The following is an 18434-nucleotide window of genomic DNA, read 5'->3' as shown; positions in this document are numbered from 1 at the left end:
TTTATTTGTAAATACAGACTGGGGTACAGGTCAGAGAAGCAGGGGCTGTGAGAGGATTCACCAGAGACAGAGCGGGGAGCAGAACAGGCCGACTGATGAAGCACACTGCTGAGGGGAGCAGCGGGCGGGTCAGGAGAGGTCTGGTGCGCCCTGTGGTCACCTCCAGGGCGGGGATCGAACTCATGTGGAAGTGGCTTTAGCTTCTTAGTGCTGTGTTTAACCTGCTGCACCACCAGGGAGGGCCAGAATTCTAATTTCTATTGGCACCAGATTGCTAATCCATCTCTGGTCCCACCTCTAGAAAGAGATATGCTGAGGCCAGGGGATTCAAGATGACTGAGTTCAGGTCATGAAGAAACTTCAGGTTTGGGAAGATAATTGGTTAGGCTCCCCTTGCCTTCTCCTCTCGCTCCCAGGCCCTTAGGGCCATCTCCCTGCCTAAGGAATAAAAAGTAGGGGGATGCAGCCACACCAGGCCCTGCCTTTCCCTGGGTCACTGAGAGTCGGCGAGGGAAGCCCTCCCTCAGCTGCCCTGCTCTAGTCGCCACCTGCCAGGAACGGGGCCATCCCAGCCCTGGGCGTGTGGGGCAGGTACTCCCTCTCAAGCCCTCTACACAGGGTAACCCATGCCAAGTCTTATGTACTTGGAAGGACATCTGGAAACATCTCTCCAGACTAAACATCCACAGGATGGGGACAAACGTGGCCGTGGTTTCTGCAAAGACTGATCCCATGTGACAATGGGGATGCCATTTACCCCGAGAGAGCCCTTCACTCTGCAGGTTGTAGACTTGCATTAGGACAGTCAACGGAGCACCTGTGACCACTGAGCAATACCTGGAAAGTGAGGCACCCCCATGAGTGGGCATGGAGGCGTGAGATCAGGGCCACACATGATGACAACACCGTAACACAGCCAGGCTTCTCAGCCCATGGGTGGGTGTGTGCAGGGGTAGGGTGAGGGCGAGGGAATGAGCCACGTGTCAGAAGGCAAGAGAAGGGCATCCTTGGGAGAGGGGAGTCATCTGTACCCAGACCTCTGGCACTGAAATGGTTAAAAGCCAAGTCCTCTGTGCACCCCAGCAGTGGCTGATGCATCAGGAATATAGGCCTTTGGAGGGTGTCAGCCTGCCTGCCTGGGAAGGTCAAGAGCCTGAGGGCAACCTGAGGCCTTGGAGGTCAGCAGGCAGGAGGAGGCAGCGTGGGCAGTGCCTGGAGCCACACCAGCCTGCCCTGGTGCCCATCGTGACTTTGCAGCTGTCGGGCTGTGAGACCTCAGAGGGTTCCTTGAGCTTCTGTTCTGGGTCCTAAAGGTGGGTAATAATGCACAGGAATGTGCTGGGGAATGAATCGAGCTAACATCACCCACCGAGTCTCTTGGCTAGGGCTGCTGGAACAGAGTGCCCCAAGTGAGTGACTTAAACATTTACGCTCTCACAGCTCTGGTGGCCCAGAGTTCAAAGATCAAGGTGTTGATCTTGGTTCCTCTAAAGGCTAGGGGAAGAATTTGTTCTGTGCCTCTCCCCTGGCTGCTGGACATTCCTTGGCTTAGAAACATCACCCTGGTCTCTGCCTTCATCTTCACCTGATGTTCAACCTGTGTGCGTGTCTGTCTCCAAATTTCTTCTTTTCATAAAGATACCAGTCGTATCGGATTAGGGACCCACCCCACTGTGGTATGAACTAACTAATTTCATCTGCCATGACCCTGTTTCCAGTAAGGCCACATTCTTAGGCACTGGGGATTAGGTCTTCAGCATATGGGCTGTGGGGGGACTCAGTTCAACTCATAACACCCCATGTGGCTTATGCAGCATGGGAAAAGTGCCTAGTCGGAACCGAAATGTGCTATATTAAATATCCAACAGACTTAAAACACAATCAATCTCTTTTATCAATCATATTGATTACTTGAAGTGATAATGTTGGTTATGCTATGTCAAATCGAATTTTTATTGAAATTGAGTATTTTTATGTGGCAGCAAGAGAATTTAGTTACCTATGTGATTCCCATTACCCAGGTATTGGCTAATGCTGAGCTAATATTTACAAAAGGTCTGGCCCATAGAAAGTACTTGAAATTGTTAGTTAGTTAAACAAAGGCTTCTCTTTGGAGGTGGCTTGGTGCTTGTGGCATTTGAAAAATATAACTTCTCTTCAGAAACTGGGATAAGTTAAGGGACGAATTTGTCTTGACTCCCCTTTCATTGAATGGATTGTGTTGTACAATCTGTAAGCATATAGCATTTATAATGGGCTCTTATCTTTTCTAAATTGTTTCATGGTATTTTTCCCATGTGGTTATAAACTCTACATTAATCACATTAAGCATCATTGTCTTATTGAAAGTCATCTCCAACCTTCCTCTGAACAGTGCACAACTTGAAGCCCAAAGCCCTTTCTGCTAATTAGATTTGCAAGGCACAGGGTGAAATTAATTGAGGGATCCTGGAGAGGCTTGGCTAATTTACCATCCTGCCAGTGAAGAATGCATCAAAGTCTCTATTGCATTGATTTCTGTTACCATTTTTATAAAAAGGTGTGTGCTGTTCACTTTGTTGTTGATTTGGCAGAGAAAATAAGCATCTGTTTGTATGCACATTTCTTTGATGAACTGAAGGTGAACATTTAGCTACTTGATTATTTGCCATGTACATTTTCTCTTCTACTAGTTGAAAATACCAAAATACTTGATCCAGTTGTAACTGATAACTTGGTGTAGAATAATTGCTGATTTGAGTCTTTTGCCCATGTCTTGGTGCCTTACTATTTTTCTTATCAGTTTGCCTGCATGCTTTATAAAGATGTCAATTTTTGTCATTTTCCCAAACTCACATCAACAACTGCTGGCTTAATGCCTTAATTCTTGTCTGTCTTCACATCATTTTTACTTTGTCTTTTTTTTTTTAAGATGTATTTATTTATGCATACAGAACTGGGGTACAAGCCAGAGATACAGGGACGATGAGAGAACTCACCAGAGACAGAGTGGGGAGCAGAACAGGCGGATTGACCGAAATCCACAGCCGAGGAGAGAAGCGGCCAGGTCAGGAGCCATCTGCTGCGCCATGTGGTTCACCTCTCTGGTCAGGTATCGAAAGTGCTGCAGTGGCTGGAAATAGCTTGATGGTGCTGGGTCTTTAACCCTTGTGCCACCAGGGAAGCTCCAAAAAGTAAAGTGTGCTAATTAAAAGTTGTTCTAAATTATAAGAAGGTAAGAAACAGATGAACTCTATTTTAATAACATAGCTAATATATGGCAATATCTCCGAAAATATTACTATTTTAAAAGGTAATCAATATAAGAAATTGTTTTTTTTCTTTTTTGTATTGCCTTTGAAATCTGGTGTGGATTTTATAGTCACAGCACATCCCATCGGTGATGGTGACAAGCCGCGTTCCCCACACTCTCAGCCACCCAGGACAAGTAGGCGCGGGACTTGCCACCAGACCTTGGTTTGACACCAAGAGAGGGAAAGGTCCCAGTGGCCTGATTCCCCACCTCCTTTATCCTTACCTTTTACCTGCTCCTCACTCGAACATCCATGCCCAGCCAACTGGTGTTTTCTCACCTTCTCTGGCCACCTCTGCCTGGCTCTTAGCTTTGTTCCCACCTCTCTCCCCTTGGCTCCCCAACCTTTTGGTTACCCCACCTAGGCTTTCCCTCTGTCCACTGTCACCTCCCACTCCCTGGTCTTGGGGATGTGGCTTCACCCCAGGGCTCACCCCGGGGCCCATCCAGACCCACACCTCTGCAGCGCTGGTGACACCATACTCGCTATTGTTATGAAACAATATTCCAAACTGGGTGTGCATTGCCAGGTTAGCCCACTGTGAGTCATCACTTTTAATCCTATTAACCCACTTGAAGGCTGGTCCTAAGGGCTTTCCTCTCAGCTAGTGGGCCTGCCGGAGTGCAGACGTCTACACACTGCGGAGGGGGCTTGTGGGCAGAAGGGCCTGCGGTCCCCCTAAACCGGGTCATAGTTTCTCCATTTTGCTTTAGAAGCGAGCCTCACATTTCCCTGAAACTCGCCCACATGTCACCCACTATTTTCCCAGCGCCATCCCTTCCACCCCCTGGTCCCTTCCTCTTCCTCCCTCCCCCTCCTCTGAGCCCTCACTGCCCTTCCTAATGGTTGCTATTTTTTTTTTTTAAGTACTTCACTTTGTCAAATATCTGGTTATGTAAACGCTTGTCCAGTCTATGTCTTTGGCATTCTGACTGACTCGACTGCACAGAACCCCCTCAGTTTTGCAGAGAATGATTGCATTTCCTCTTTCCTTGCAGATAGGATTCCACAGTGTGGAATATGCCCTATTCCCTTCATCCATGTACCAGTGGGTAGCCCGCCTGTCACTGATGTCCCCCCACTCCTGCCTCTGGCCCCTGGGGTGTGTGTGTGTGTGTTGGTGGGGGTGCCTGCTGCCCCTCACTGGAGTCTGTGCTCCGGGACCCTCCCCAGGACGGGTCACCTTCCTGCCCATGGTGGGGTGAATGTCAATAAGCTTAGCGAAAGAGGCGAGTCTTAGGGCGTTTTATTTTGTGTGTGTATGCGTTGTTTTCTTTTTTTGTCGGGCGGGCGGGGCCGGACTGGCCCTCTTCCGTTGGGGCGGGACCGACATCTGACCTGTCCCGGCAAAACCAGGCGGCTGAGAGGTCAGGCGGCGAACCCGAGCCCGGCCGACCCACACTTGCGCCCCGAGCCCGCTGCGCCCGCCCGCGGACACCATGAGCGGCCGAGTTGGGGACCTGAGCCCCCAGCAACAGGAGACGCTGGCCAGGGTGAGGGGCTTCGCCAGCGGGTGGGCTTGGGAAGGGGCTGACAGCCTGAGGCTGGCCGCCCAACCGAAGCCCCCATTGTTCAAACGGGGAGAGGGACCCTGGAGGGCGCCTCTGTCCAGCCCTCCAGCTCCAGCGCACCGTTACTGAGTAGCTGTGTAGGGGACACTGGGCGGGACCCCTTCTTTGGGCGACTCTGGGTCCAAATCAGCTTTCCACCTATGTGCGGGCAGGCAGCCCTGGCCCTTACCCCCGGCTGTGGGGAGGAGCACGGCCATCAGGCTTCTGGGCTGACGGATTCCCAGATCTGTGCCCAGATTGTAACGTTTGTTTGGTTTCTCTTTTTGTTTCTTCCTCCCCTGTCACCCCCCCCCAGCTCCAGCCTTCTCCCTATTGTTAATGTTCTCATTAATGGAGAATGGAACAGTTTGGGGTGATTTCCAGACATTCCAGGCTGCATCTGGGGAGTCTCCTAATCTTGTGCCAGGGGGAGTATTCTCAGGTTTTAGGTGCCATAGGGTGAGTTCAGTTTGAGATGGCCAGGTACTGAGGGTAGTGAAAAGGGGGGTGGGGGGGCGGTAATGGCTCTGGCCCTGGCTTTGGGCTTGTGAAAAGACTTATTTAGAGGCATCTGCCCTGGGTAAGGGTCTTTTGGGAGCAATGAAGACCCCAGAGGAAAGAGGGCGGCCCTCCATGAATTCCTAGTGAAGCAGAGAAGGGCTCCTATCCCTCTCCACTGTGATGGCCTCACGAAGCCCCTTGACTCAGAGAATTGGACCCCTGGCCTATGCAGGGATCCTTCAAAAAATGTGAATGCGACTTCCAAGCTAGTGTAAAGAGCTTATTCTTATTTTTCCATTCGTTAAATGAATGTTCTTTATTTTTTCAAACTCAGGAAGTAGGAAGCAAGGGTCTCCCATGGTCCCAGAGCTCTTGACAAGCAAACTTGGGAGCATTTCCTTCTAGGTTTTTCCTAAGCCTGGTTTTGACCACTGTAGTCACACTGTCAGGTAATGTTTGTCCATACGTCACCCTCGTAAGTGTTTCTCCGAGTTTCTCCAGGTCCCTCTCAGCTCCTGCCTGGTAGCTTTCTCTCTTATTTGGTTTTTCTTTGACTTGTGTCCCAAAGGTAGAGTGTCCTTCAGACTGGGGACGCAGGACTCCTCCTGGTTTTGCCACTTCCTGGCTGCATCCTTCCCTTCACCGCCTCAGTTTCCTCTGTAGGAAATGGGGTGGTGACCTTTGCCCACGCCGCCTCAGGGCACATCCTGCATTTCCAAGTTCCAGTAAGCTGGAGGGATGATGGCTACAGAATTAATGTTTCCAAAATTAATGTTTCCTCCCTCCCACCAAAAAAAAACCTCATCAGGAGCCCAGAGGGAATGCTTGTTTCATGTGCAAAAAATCCGGTGCCTGACTGTGGGGGCTGGAGACTATCCGATGAGGCACCCTTTACTCGTGGACACTGGGGCTGTGAGCCCTGAGTGTTCATTGTCAAGCATGTGAGCCGTGCAGGAGCCCACTCTTACTTTCAACATCAGCCGTAAAGCTAAAGGCGGTTTGGTGAAGTGCCGTCGAGGCCGCTTCCAGTACCTGTTTCTAGTTCCAGGTTCTGATTCGCAGGGTCATTGCAGGCTTGCCCTCAGCACCTTTAGTCTCCAGGAAGTGGAATCTCCTCTCTGTTCCATCCTGAGCCTCACTTTCAAACCCAGAGTCTCAGCAGCCTCCCCCAAGTCTGCCATATGAAATGGCACTGCGTTGGGTCAGCCTCCCCTCTTCCCCTACCGGCCCCTCACCCCGTCCCTGACAGTGTCTGGAAGAGGGCAGCCCTGGCTCTTTTTCATCCCCTCCTCGCTGACATCTGCCTCCTTCCACGAAGATGCCACTGGCCAGGGCTGGGGCAGCCCGCGTGCTGATTTCCACATTGTTCTGGTAGCTGACATGGAGCAGTGCTTTATTGCACGGACTCTCGATTGGCTTGCGCGCAGACCCTCGATTATTCCTGCTGCACAGATGAGGAAGTTGAGGCTCAGAAGGTTTCATAACCTGCTTTCAAGCCCAGACCCTCAAGACGCAGTATCAGAGGCGACATCCCTAATGTGTGCTGGTTGGCTGGTGCTTTGTACACCAGGGGTCTTTATAACAACAGGGCTGTCCCCGCCTCGGACCTCGGATACAGAGTGCCGGTCTTGGGTGCCGAGCACCCCTCATGTTTGAGAGCCGCCCGACTCACTCATCCTACCATGTAGGCTGGGGGAGTAGGCGCTCACCCCCAAGTCCAACATGGTCTGAGCACCTCAGCCTGTGTGGCACCCACCCTGCAAGGTCCCAGCAAGGTGAGGGTGGGAAGTATTGGGAGTGGGGTTCGGTGTTCTGGGATCCTGGCAAGCCTCTCTGACTATCATCCCCCACTCCACCCCATCAGTTCCGGAACAATCTCCAGGACCTGCTCCCAGTTCTGCCCAAGCCTGATGATTACTTTCTCCTGCGCTGGCTCCGAGGTGAGGCCTCAAGTTTGAGCTGGGGCAGGGGAGGGGTCAGGAGGGTCTCCAGGAAGCAGGTGGGAGGCTTTGGGGGGTAAAGAATATGGGTCCTAGAATCAGCCCACTTTGGGCTAGAAGCTAAGTTCCCCTCGAAGTTAGCCTGGCACAGACCCCATGCTGAGCCCAATCCCTTTTGTGCAAAGTGGGCTGAGGCCACCACCCCACACAGGCTGTTGCATTAAAGGAGAGGGGGCTGTGCCTGGCACGCTGGGTGCAGGGCAAGGTGAGGCCAGAGAATACCCACGAGGTTCTCAGGGTGGCAGCCTGGCCTGGTGATGGGTCAACGGTCAGGGTTGCTGCACTCTGCCCTCAGGACCTGCCGTCGCTGCTTCTCCAGCCCCGGGAGGGCAGGGCTGTGCGGTCCTCTCGGGGGAGCTGGCACCACGCGGGTGCCCTGTGAGTACTTTAGGAAGTGGATTTAATTAAAGGTAGAAAAGAAGTTTCTTCTAGGAATTGCCACAGCGGTGCAAAATAATTAGAACAACAGGAACCAGCCCAGCACCCTTGACAGAATGGATTTTGAACTTCAGCCAAGAGAGCAGCCAGGATAGACGGAAGGGTCACACACAGTGCAGGGGAGGCCGTGGCCTGGAATCAGGCCACCCTCGCTGGATCCCCGAGCCTCTGTGTCCGGCGTGCTCGCGCCAGCCACCGCCTGTCACCTCGGCCTCACTCTTCCCTGCTGTGTAATGGGCTCTTACTTTCACGATGCCCTCGGTGAGCCGTGAAGTCACAGGTGTGCACAGCGCCTGCACGAGGAATCCCTCCCTTCTGCTCCACTTGGTTGTTTTTTTTTAATTAAAAAAAAAAAGATTTATTTATGCATACAGAACTGGGGTACAAGCCAGAGGTGCAGGGGCAGTGAGAGGATTCACCAGAGACAGAGTGGGGAGTAGAACAGGCAGATCGACAAGGCCCAGGATAGAACTCCTGCTGCTGTGGCTGCAGACGGCTCCCTAGTGCTGTGCTTTAATCCTCATGCCACCAGGGAGGCCCTGAAATGTTTATTTTTAGAACAACTTGAGATTTAACTCCAGATTGTGAAGTTGGTACCAAAAGGTCTCATGCATTTGGCACCAGTCTCCCATCATTAAAATTTGCATTCTTATGGTTGTTTGGGACAACTAATGAACCAATGTTGATATTTGGTTATTAGCTACAAGCCACAGTTTCCGTGTGATGTTTGGTTATTAACACAATCCTCAGTTTCCGTGTGATGTTTGGTTATATTTGGTTATTAGCTACAATCCGCAGTTTCCGTGTGATGTTTGGTTATTAACACAATCTGCAGTTTCCGTGTCCTCAGCGTGTCAGCCGCCCGTCTGACACTTCACATCTCCTTTGTCTCTCTCGGCTCTGACAGTTACTGTTCTGTTTTAGCAAGTTGTTCTTGTACCATTTCCTTCCACCTGGGCTGCAGGAAGAGTTGGGCAGGAGATTTCTTGAATGCTCTTGACACAGCAAGAAGCTCTTCCCTTCCTGCGAGTCTTTTGGGGTGTGTCTTTGGCAAGGGAGTAAAGTCACAGGTACTGTGGGTGGCTGCTCTCAGGGAGGAAAAGACACCTAACTTGGGAGAGGGGCCAAGAGCCTGTGTCTCCCTCTGGTGCGCTGTTGGGCCAGCTGACACGGGCCACCCCCTCCACCTTTAATCCCACCATGCCTGCCTGTCAGCTCAGGGCACAGGCGAGGGGAGTGTGGTGGGCTGGACCTCTCAGCATCTTCTCAGGCTGATGGAGAGGGACCTTCTCCTTCTGAAGTCACTTCCCTTCTTTATCTTTTCACTTCCCTTCTTTATCTTTCTCCCCCTGTCTGTGATTTCTCCCATGTGGATGCCAGCTTCAGCACATTGGGGGTCATGCCTGCCCACACTCCCAGCCTGACCCATAGGTGCTGCTAAGAAAAAGCTACGAGGATACATCAGCCACATCCAAACCACCATCTCTTGGAAAAGAAACCACACACTCTGGTCCTCAGTAGAAAAATCTATAGACACCACAGATTTGTTTTAAGCCAATAAAAATAGATGGTATATAATTATAAACTAACAAATTTGAAAATCTAAATGAAATTGATGCATTCCTAAGACACAAATGTAAGGACCACAATTCAGCAAGAATAGAAAGTTTCAACAGAAAAATTAATAGTCATTTAAATGATAATAACGCAAAGTCATTTAAATGATAATAACCCCCCTCTTCTCCAAAACTTGGACCCCAATGACTTCGTAGCTGAACTCCTCCAAAGTTTTAAGACTACCTAGTTCCTAAGTATAGAAATTGTTCAAGCTGTTTTAGAATATGTGAAAGTGAAAGCTACCTTCTAAGGCTTGGGTAACTTTGATGTCAAAGCAAGATCAGGAAAAGAAGAGAAAATTCTAGGTTCATTTCACTTAGTAAGGTGAAGATAAAGAAGGCTAAATAAAATATGACGTAGAGCCCTCCCATGGTGGTGGCAGGGGTTAAAGTCTCAGGCTACCAATCTATCAACAGCCACTGAAGCCTGAGTGGATCCCTGGCCAGGGGGGTGACCCACATGGCATGGCAGACCTCTCTTGACCCGCCCACTGCTCCCCTCAGCAGTGTACTTCCTCAGTCGGCCTGTTCTGCTCCCCACTCTGTCTCTGGTGAATCCTCTCACCGCCCCTGCCCCTCTGACCTGTACCCCAGTTTTGTATGCACAAATAAACAAATCTTTAAAAAAAATACATGACATAATAGAATCCAATAGAGTATTAACATTATATAATGCGATCATGGGGAGTTTATCTTAGGCATGCAAAAAAAGTTGAACCTCAGGAAACATCTGTCAGTGTCACTGAACATGTAATAAAATTAAATGGAAAATGATGTGGCTAGTTCAATGAAGACCAAGCCAAACATTTGCAGAGGTTCAAATCCTATTTGTCAGGGAAAAAAAAAAAACAAAAAACAAAAAACAAAATAAATCTTCCCAAGTAGGAATTGAAGGGAATTTCCTTGGCTAGCAATGTTTATGCAGCAAAAATCTTACCAACAAATACTACACTTGAGAATTTCAGATGCATTTTCTTTTAAAATCCGATCAAGGAAAGGAGTACATCAATCAACATTACTGTTTTGACATAGAACTAGAGAGTTATAAAGAAAGAAAAAATAATCAGTGATAGAAAGGCTAGAAGAGAAGAATGCAAATATTTGCCAACGACTGGCTTATCTTCCTTGAAAACCAACAGTAACCACAGAAAAGCTTAGAATGAAGAAGAAAATTTTGCAAAATTGCCAAAGACAAAACTCAACAGCAATCTATAGCCATAAAACATAATGAAAAACCAGATGCTAATCAAAATAGCAACACAACCCCTACAAGAAATAAATAAAAGAAGTTTATCTGCAAGCACAAAGTTTTGTCCAGCAAAAATCTTAAAATTGCTGAAGTATATGGAACAGCTGCTGAGTTTGGTATCCACTGGCCACATTTAATTATTAAAATGAAATGAAAACTCAGGACCTCGATCCCACTAGCCACGCTTCAAGTGACCCCCACACACAACTCAGAAGACGTTTCCATCATCAGAAAGTTATATTGGAAACGCAAATACAGAAGATGATTTTAATAACGACAGAGAAATGCTTGAGCAGTAAACCTAATGACTTGTCTTCAGATTCTTGCAGCTTCTCTGTGGACAAGTGGCTGCATTTATTCATCTGCTCTCTGACAATGCAGCTGTAGTCATTCTGGGTAGAGTTGAGCGGTGACCTGCGGAAGTAATGAACTCGCCATCATGGGAGACGATCAAGGAGAAGCTGGCAGCCTTGGTGGTTTTTTCTGGAGTGGCTTTGTCAGGACAGAGAAAACCTGGTGGCATCCACTGCCATTTGAAAACTCGAACCCTGAAATCTCATTAGAGGTCTACCGCCAGACGAAGGCCTCCATGGGCCACTGTATTCACGCTGAAGGACAGACCGGACACAGGGCAGGGACGTGGAGAGCCGCAGAAGTGGGCAGTGGTCCTTCTTGACTTAGGAGCCCAGGCCACACAGAACTCAGGGGCATTTTGGTTTTTAAAGATTTTTATTTATTAATATAAGAACTGGGGTGCAGGGCCAGAGGTACGGGGAACATTCGTCAGAGACAGTGGGGAGCAGAACTGGTGGATCTGCTGAAACACACTGCTGAGGGGAGCAGCTAGGTCAGGAGAGGTCTGCTGTGCCATGTGGGCCAGCTCCTGGCTGGGGATCAAACTCGTGTTTCAGTGGCTGGTGATAGCTTGATAGTGCTGAGACTTTAACCCTTACACCACCAGGTAAGCCCAGCAAGGGGTGATTTTTAAAACGAAGGCTCAGAAACAGGAAGTGACTTGTTTAAGTTTGCACAGCAAATGAAAGGGTAAAACTAGAATTCAAGCCCCAGCTTTTCTGATGAGCTAGATCAGCACAGGAGTTTTTAAAGGCTTGAAAATGGAAATCAAAGTCCTCCAAAGTCTTCTAGAGGATTAAAAGGCCTTGCTTTTAAAAACAACTTCCCAATGTATCCTTGGGGTGTCAAGAAAAGAGTAGGGTTATCCCCATAATTTCCTCACAAGCCTTTGGAGAGGACTGTGCATTCCCAAATTGGCTTCAAGCTTCCTCTTACCCAACTCTCCTTGCAGCTCGGAACTTTGACCTACAGAAGTCTGAGGACATGCTCCGGAAGGTGAGGCCCCTTCTGTTGAGTGACCTGCCTCCTGCACGCTGTACCCCAGGGGACAGGTGGGGACCCATGTGCCGTCCAGTATTCATATTTCTTCTCCCTCCTCCGATCCCTTTTTCATCAGATTGGGACCCCAGGCCCCACTTCCTGGCATCTCTGTCCCCGCTTCTATGAGCCCAGGCTCTCTGGCAGGACCTGGTGGCTGTGGGCAGGGGGAGCGGCCTGCTGACCCGAGTGCCCTCGAGGCCTTTGGGCAGGTCCTGTCCTGTCTCCACAGTATGCGGAGTTCCGAAAGCAGCAGGACCTGGACAACATCCTCACGTGGCAGCCCTCAGAGGTGAGCCTCCTCCGGCCGATGGCCCCACACACCCCTCACCCCGATGGAGCAGGAGTGTGGCGCAATGAGCTGTTCTGAGTGAGAACCCCACCCCCGTGCCCAGGTGATCCAGCGGTATGACTCAGGCGGTCTCTGTGGCTATGATTACGAAGGCTGCCCTGTGTGGTTTGATATTATTGGCACCCTGGACCCCAAGGGTCTCCTCCTGTCAGCCTCCAAGCAAGAGATGATCCGGAAGCGCATCAAGGCTTGCGAGCTGCTTTTACACCACTGTGAGCTGCAGAGTGAGAAGGTAAGCGATCAGCGCCCTCAGGGGGCTGTGGTGCACCCAGTCTGTCCAGAGTGTGACCCCAGGCCTGGGAGGCCAGGCACGTTGCCCATTTTCCTCCCTGGTTCTCAGTGCTCTGGGGCCAGCTGGGATGCTTCATGCGTGACATTAGCCGTGAGCATGACACTGCCGGGTGAGCAGCCCTTTCCCCTCCACCGTGCAGTGTTGCTGACCTCGGGTGCAGTAAGTGCCCCAGCTCTGTGCCCTGGGAGCCCTGGGGACTGTGGACAGTATGCTTTGCTTATGGAAAAAATTGCCGTGATTATCAGTTGCATAACTGTAAATGCCTGATGTGGAAATCGCTGCTTTGGTGTCCCTGAGAGACTGGGCACATCCCTTGTGGATCCCTAGAAACTACTAGGAATTGCTACAGAAAAACCCCTGTGGGGCCCGGGCCCCTAAGTCAAGAAGGATCGCTGCCCACTTCTGCAGCTTTTCTGCAGAAGTGTCTCTGCTCTGTGCCCAATCCCGTCCTTCAGCGTGAATCTAAGGGCAAGTAAAATCCTGGTTTTGTGGGTCTAGTTGAGCCTAAGAAGATCCCCTTGGGAATCTGTTTTGTCCCTGTGGGATAATCTAGCTAAGGGCTGACTCCACATGACAAGGACAGGGGCTGTGATCCCAGCACTGGCACAAGAAAGGGCACAGATGGCAGATTTTAGGGTCAAAACAGTGCCTTGATTTCATGGATGTTCCCCACGGGGACTGGTGTTGATGATGATGATGACACTACTAATACTGATACCTGCTAATAGTGACCAGGGATGGGCCACATGCCACGCTTTGGGCTCTTTGTGCACTATCTCATGCAATGCACATGATTCCATCCAAACCTGGCATCGCCCACATTTTACTGAGGAAGAAAATAAGGCTCAGAGAGGTTAAAAATCCACGCAAGGTCACACAGCCTGCCTGCAGTTGTAGCTCTGGCTCAAACACAGCCATGGGACACAATGCTGGCTGATGTAATAGATGTTGTCCACATGGATCCCAGTGAGCCACGAGTGATATCCTTAATTCTCTGGTTCCAGGCCATAGTTGGGCACACAGCATGAAGAGGTCCAGCGTCAGAGTTCAGGTGCAATCTCTTCTCAGACTCTAGGTGGCGCTCTCGTACTGTAGAATGCTGTGTGCAGCCTGGGTCTGGGGTGGTGGGTGGGAGGGCTACACCTGGCCAGGTTCTTCGCTGCAGCTATTGCCCCACCTGAATCCCTGCTCTGTCCCGCGCAGCTGGGCAGGAGGGTCGAGACCGTGCTGATGGTGTTTGACATGGAGGGGCTCAGTCTCAGACACCTGTGGAAGCCAGCAGTGGAGGTCTACCAGCAGGTAAAGGGGCCATGGGAGAGGACCACCCCACGTGTGCCCTCCAAGGAGAGAGAAAAGGGAGGTGTCTCAGGGCAGTGTGCCTGCTCCTGGGAAGGCCAGGTGGGTAGGAGTTGGGGGCAAGGGGCTCCAGGTGTCAGCAGTACCAGCGGCCATAGAAATCCAGCCACAGGGATGTTGGTGCAGGACCTCACCAGACTCCTCTCCACTCCACAGTTTTTTGCCATCCTGGAAGCAAATTATCCTGAGACCCTGAAGAATTTAATTGTCATTCGAGGTGAGCCCATGCTGGGGATGACCTCCTAGGGAGGGAGGCTAGGGAGTGGGGGGACAGTGGGTAAGCCCCCGAGTTCAGGGCTTCTCAAACAGGTGTTTGTTGGATGGTTGTTTTGCTCTGTTCTATTTTTTTTTTTTTTAAGATTTATTTCTGCATACAGAACTGGGGTACAGGCCAGAGGCTTAGGGGCGGTGAGAGGCTTCACCAGAGACAGAGTGGGGAGCAGAACAGGCAGATCTACGAAGTACACTGCTGAGGGGAGCAGTGGGTGGGTCAGGAGAGGTCTGCCGCGCCATGTGGGTCACCTCCGGGGCGGGGGATCGAACTCGCGGCTGCGGCTGTCTGCAGTGCTGCGCTTTAACCTGTTGTGCCACCAGGGAAGGCCTCAGTTCCATTCTTCAAGGACTTTTGGGAATGTACAAAATCATGTGGGCATGTTGCTGCCATGTTCTGAAATTCCCTGTTACTTTTCTGTACTTACCTGGATGTGGACTGGTCACAGATGGTCCGTGGACCACACTGGCCAGTGGGCATACTTGCCGTGGGGACAGTCGGGATCTGGGACAGTCATATGGTGAGAGGCCTCCATGCGCTCGGGGCCAGGCGACCTGGCTGCCTATTTCACTAGCGTGGTGACTTTGAGTCAGTCTATTTAACCTGACCCGGCCTCATTTTTCCCATTCTGGAAGATGGGGCTGCCTCGCCACCTCCCCCCGTAAGACAGCTGTGAGTGAAATCAATCTGCGGGGAAGGCCTGGCACAGAGCCTGGCCCCAGCAAACGCCTAGGAAATGTCAGCAGTTCAGGTGAAACATGGGGTCTCGTGCGGTTTCCTCACCTACTCGCACCGGGCAGGTAAGGCACCAAGGTCATCTGGGAAAGGAAGGAGAGTCACTTTTGTGGCACCTGCAGTGGAAGAGGGAAGACAGCTATTCGTTGCAAGCCAGGCGCTGTGTCACGTGTTAGGCCTGGATTGCTTAATTTAATCTTCCTTTTATATTTAGCATCACTCAGGTTCAGAGAGATTGAGCAACTAGCAGGAGGTCATCCTGCAGGAAGTGGGGGAATCTAGTGTGTGCCACTCCTGTCCACGCCCTTGGCTGTGACCTCATAGGCTCGGTCTTCTCTGGTCCAGCCTCCCATGGGACTTTCATGTGTTTCAGCCCCCAAGCTGTTCCCTGTGGCCTTCAATTTGGTCAAATCGTTTATGAGTGAGGAGACGAGACGGAAGATAGTGATTCTGGGAGGTAAGTTGACCTCCTGCCTATGGTCCTCGCCACGCCTGCCTGGGAAGCAGAGGCCGGTGCTCCAGGATCCATTCTCTCTTTACTTGGCCACTGGCCTAGGCCTGACGCTGGCCGCAATCACAGCTTCTCGACCACAGGGTGGGTAGCCACACGAAGCCCCCGAGGGCTTCCAGGAATAAACACCCAAGAGAACAAGCCAAGGACACATTAGATCCCCTCCCTGGTCTTCACCCATCTGCCCTCTGTCAAGCCCCCCTGCGCCCCCTGATCTCACAGGCAACTGGAAGCAGGATCTGACAAAGATCATCAGCCCCGACCAACTGCCCAAGGAGTTTGGGGGGACCATGACTGACCCCGATGGCAACCCCAAGTGCCTGACCAAGGTACAGGTGCCCAGAGGACGGGAAGGAAGGGAGCCAGCCCTGCTCTGGTGCCTGCTCACCCACTCTCTCACAGATCAACTATGGGGGCGACGTGCCCAAGAGCTACTACGTGCACAACCAGGTGAAGATGCAGTACGAGCACACGGTGACCGTGGGCAGGGGCTCTTCCCTGCAGGTGGAAAATGAGATCCTGTTCCCGGGCTGTGTGCTCAGGTAAGGGCGGCGGCCGCTCCACACCCAGGCACAGCCGGGAGGGGCCCAGAGCCCAGGCCTGCGCCATCAGGAAGGCTCTGTCCCCTGCAGGTGGCAGTTTGCATCAGAGGGGGCGGACATCGGCTTTGGGATTTTCCTGAAGACCAGGATGGGGGAGCGGCAGCACGCAGGGGAGATGACAGAGGTGCTGGCCAGCCAGCGCTACAACGCCCACATGGTGCCCGAGGACGGCAGTCTCACCTGCTCGGAAGCTGGCGTCTGTAAGGATTGCTCACCAAGGCCTTTTCTTCCCCGTGGCAGAGAAATGAACGGACACCTCTTTGCCTCTCTGCCTGCCCTCTCTGTCCAGCTCTCAGGGAGGATGAAGGAGTCTGGGCGTGTTCCCAGGGCCCATGGGTGCCAGGGAAATTGGCTTCAGTGTCTTGCTTCTGATGAGTGGACCCTTGTGAGGGCTCGTGGCAGAGACGCATTGTAGAGAGTAGGATTCCCAGGCACGGGCCAGGGGTTCAGCTCCTAGGAAACCCCCTAGCCCAGCTCATAGACAAAGAAACAGCTAAGGAAGCAGCCAGGGGCTTAGCTGCCTGGGTCCCGCTGACTGGCCCAGGACCGCTGCATTCTGGGAATCTCGAGCAGGTGGCTTCTGTGACGTGGTCCTTCATTCCCAGACCAGATGGATTTTGGTCTGCTTTCTCGGCAGCAGCATTAGTAAGACATGGCTGATTTCCCAAACAGAGTTAACCGAGGAAAGGAAACCAAGGTTGATTTTCTACAGAGAGGAAATGAATTTTGCTGATAGTTGATACATCCCTAGTTTCATCTTCATGGGAAAGGAGTTATAAGTAGAGCTGGAGAAATCCTCAGCATGTCCTGGAGTTTGTGATGGACCTCAGCATTGAAAGAAACGTTTCTCGTTGCATGGCTGGTGTGAAAAGCAAGGTGAATAGTGAGTGGCTTATGAAGATCAGTTTCCTCCTTTGGGGAAAGCAGGGCTCCTGTTTGGGTTGGAATATTGAGATAAGGGAATTTCGGCCCCTTCCACCCATTGTTCTATAATTGTCAGAAAGTTGCATCAACCTCTCTAAGGCTATTTCCTTATCCATAAAATGGGGATGATGGTACCTTCTGCACGGAGTTGCTTTGAGGATTTGGGGAGAATCCTGATGAAATGCTGATACATAGAAAGGGCCGACGCTTGCTGACGGTTATCGTGATGCTTTCAGCGAGCAGAAGCATCTTCCAAGGAGATGATCGTGAGAATGGTCTTGGGACTGGCACTGGCGGACCCGCCAGGTCACCCACCACCCTATTCCCAAAGCCACCAGCATGCACAAGTCAAGTGCGTTTGCCTCATTAGCTCTCTGTCCTTGCAGATGTTCTGCGGTTTGACAATACCTACAGCCTGGTGTTTTCCAAGAAGCTCAGCTACACTGTCGAGGTGCTGCTTCCCGACAAGGCCTCTGAGGAGAAGATTCAGAGTTTTGAGGCAACAAAACCATCCCCCGCACAGTGAAGACCCCTGCACCTTCGAGCCTCTGCTCACCAGCTCTTCAGGACCGCCTCCCTGTTCCAGGCCCTCCCAGGCGGGGGCAGTGCTGGAGGTGACCTCGGGCGTCACCCACCCTGCGTCTCCATCTCAGCTCACTGTGCACCCACCTGGCACAGGGTCAAGCAGGAGCGCACGGCCAATGCCCACTTGAGGATTGGACAGACACCTCATCCCCTACCCAGAAAACGAGAATCATGAGCATGAAGCAGCATCCAGAGAGAGGTGTCTGCCTGCAGAAGCCGCCCTGTACCCCTCCCGCCAAGCCTGCCCACCACAGAACTCACACTCACCGCCAGCGTAGGGAGTGTGGCCTGGTCCATGCTGGAAGCACAGCTGCGGGCCTGAAGAGGGGGGGGGGGTGTCAGGGGATGGACAGGGCCAACTGGAGGCAGCTGGGTGGAGGGTCTAGTGAGCCTGAGTGTCTTGATTCTGGCCAATGCCCTCCAGGATCGTCCTTCTTTTCCCATCTTTGCAGGGAAAATCAGAAGTGAGTATGAGACCGGCAGAGAGAACAATCAGGAAAAAGTCAGGCATGCCTTCCACGTGGCCCAGGGGGTGAAGGCGGAGTGCCAGGGAGTGCCCGGGGCCTCCCTCCCCTCCCCCACCTGCTGTGACCTTGCCACATTCAGCTGGGGTTTGAGTGGGCTGGAATGTGCTGGGCGCCCATTGTAAACTCTGACTTTCTAGCCTCAGGCTTGCTTCTTGGAGAACAATAAAATTTTCCTCCATGTTTGTGCTTCATCAAGGGGACAACTGAAGGCCAACTACCGCCACCCTGGGACCCAGTCAC

General features: G+C 51.6%; 1 protein-coding gene across 1 annotated transcript; it reads left to right on the top strand.

Annotated features, from left to right (window-relative positions):
- The first annotated feature begins 4699 nt into the window (after nt 1-4699).
- LOC101622687 (SEC14-like protein 4) lies at nt 4700-17986 on the top strand. Its single transcript, XM_004690674.2, has 12 exons — nt 4700-4786; nt 7209-7284; nt 11954-11997; nt 12272-12331; nt 12435-12623; nt 13887-13982; nt 14196-14256; nt 15419-15502; nt 15779-15885; nt 15959-16098; nt 16189-16358; nt 17469-17986. Exons 1-12 carry the CDS (start codon nt 4733-4735, stop codon nt 17606-17608), a joined length of 1221 nt encoding a protein of 406 aa, XP_004690731.1. The 5' UTR covers nt 4700-4732; the 3' UTR covers nt 17609-17986.
- Nucleotides 17987-18434: the final 448 nt, after the last annotated feature.

Source organism: Condylura cristata, unplaced genomic scaffold, assembly GCF_000260355.1.
Source record: "Condylura cristata isolate star-nosed mole 26May11 unplaced genomic scaffold, ConCri1.0 scaffold00029, whole genome shotgun sequence".
Taxonomy (NCBI): domain Eukaryota; kingdom Metazoa; phylum Chordata; class Mammalia; order Eulipotyphla; family Talpidae; genus Condylura; species Condylura cristata.
This window is presented reverse-complemented; position numbering and strand designations above follow the sequence as displayed.

Bases quoted from the DNA above. Each gene is read 5' to 3' on its own strand.
- LOC101622687 (XM_004690674.2), top strand. From the start codon at position 4,733: ATGAGCGGCCGAGTTGGGGACCTGAGCCCCCAGCAACAGGAGACGCTG. The intron at 12,332-12,434 runs GTGAGCCTCCTC...CCCCGTGCCCAG, and splicing joins TCACGTGGCAGCCCTCAGAG to GTGATCCAGCGGTATGACTC. The intron at 16,359-17,468 runs GTAAGGATTGCT...CTGTCCTTGCAG, and splicing joins CTGCTCGGAAGCTGGCGTCT to ATGTTCTGCGGTTTGACAAT.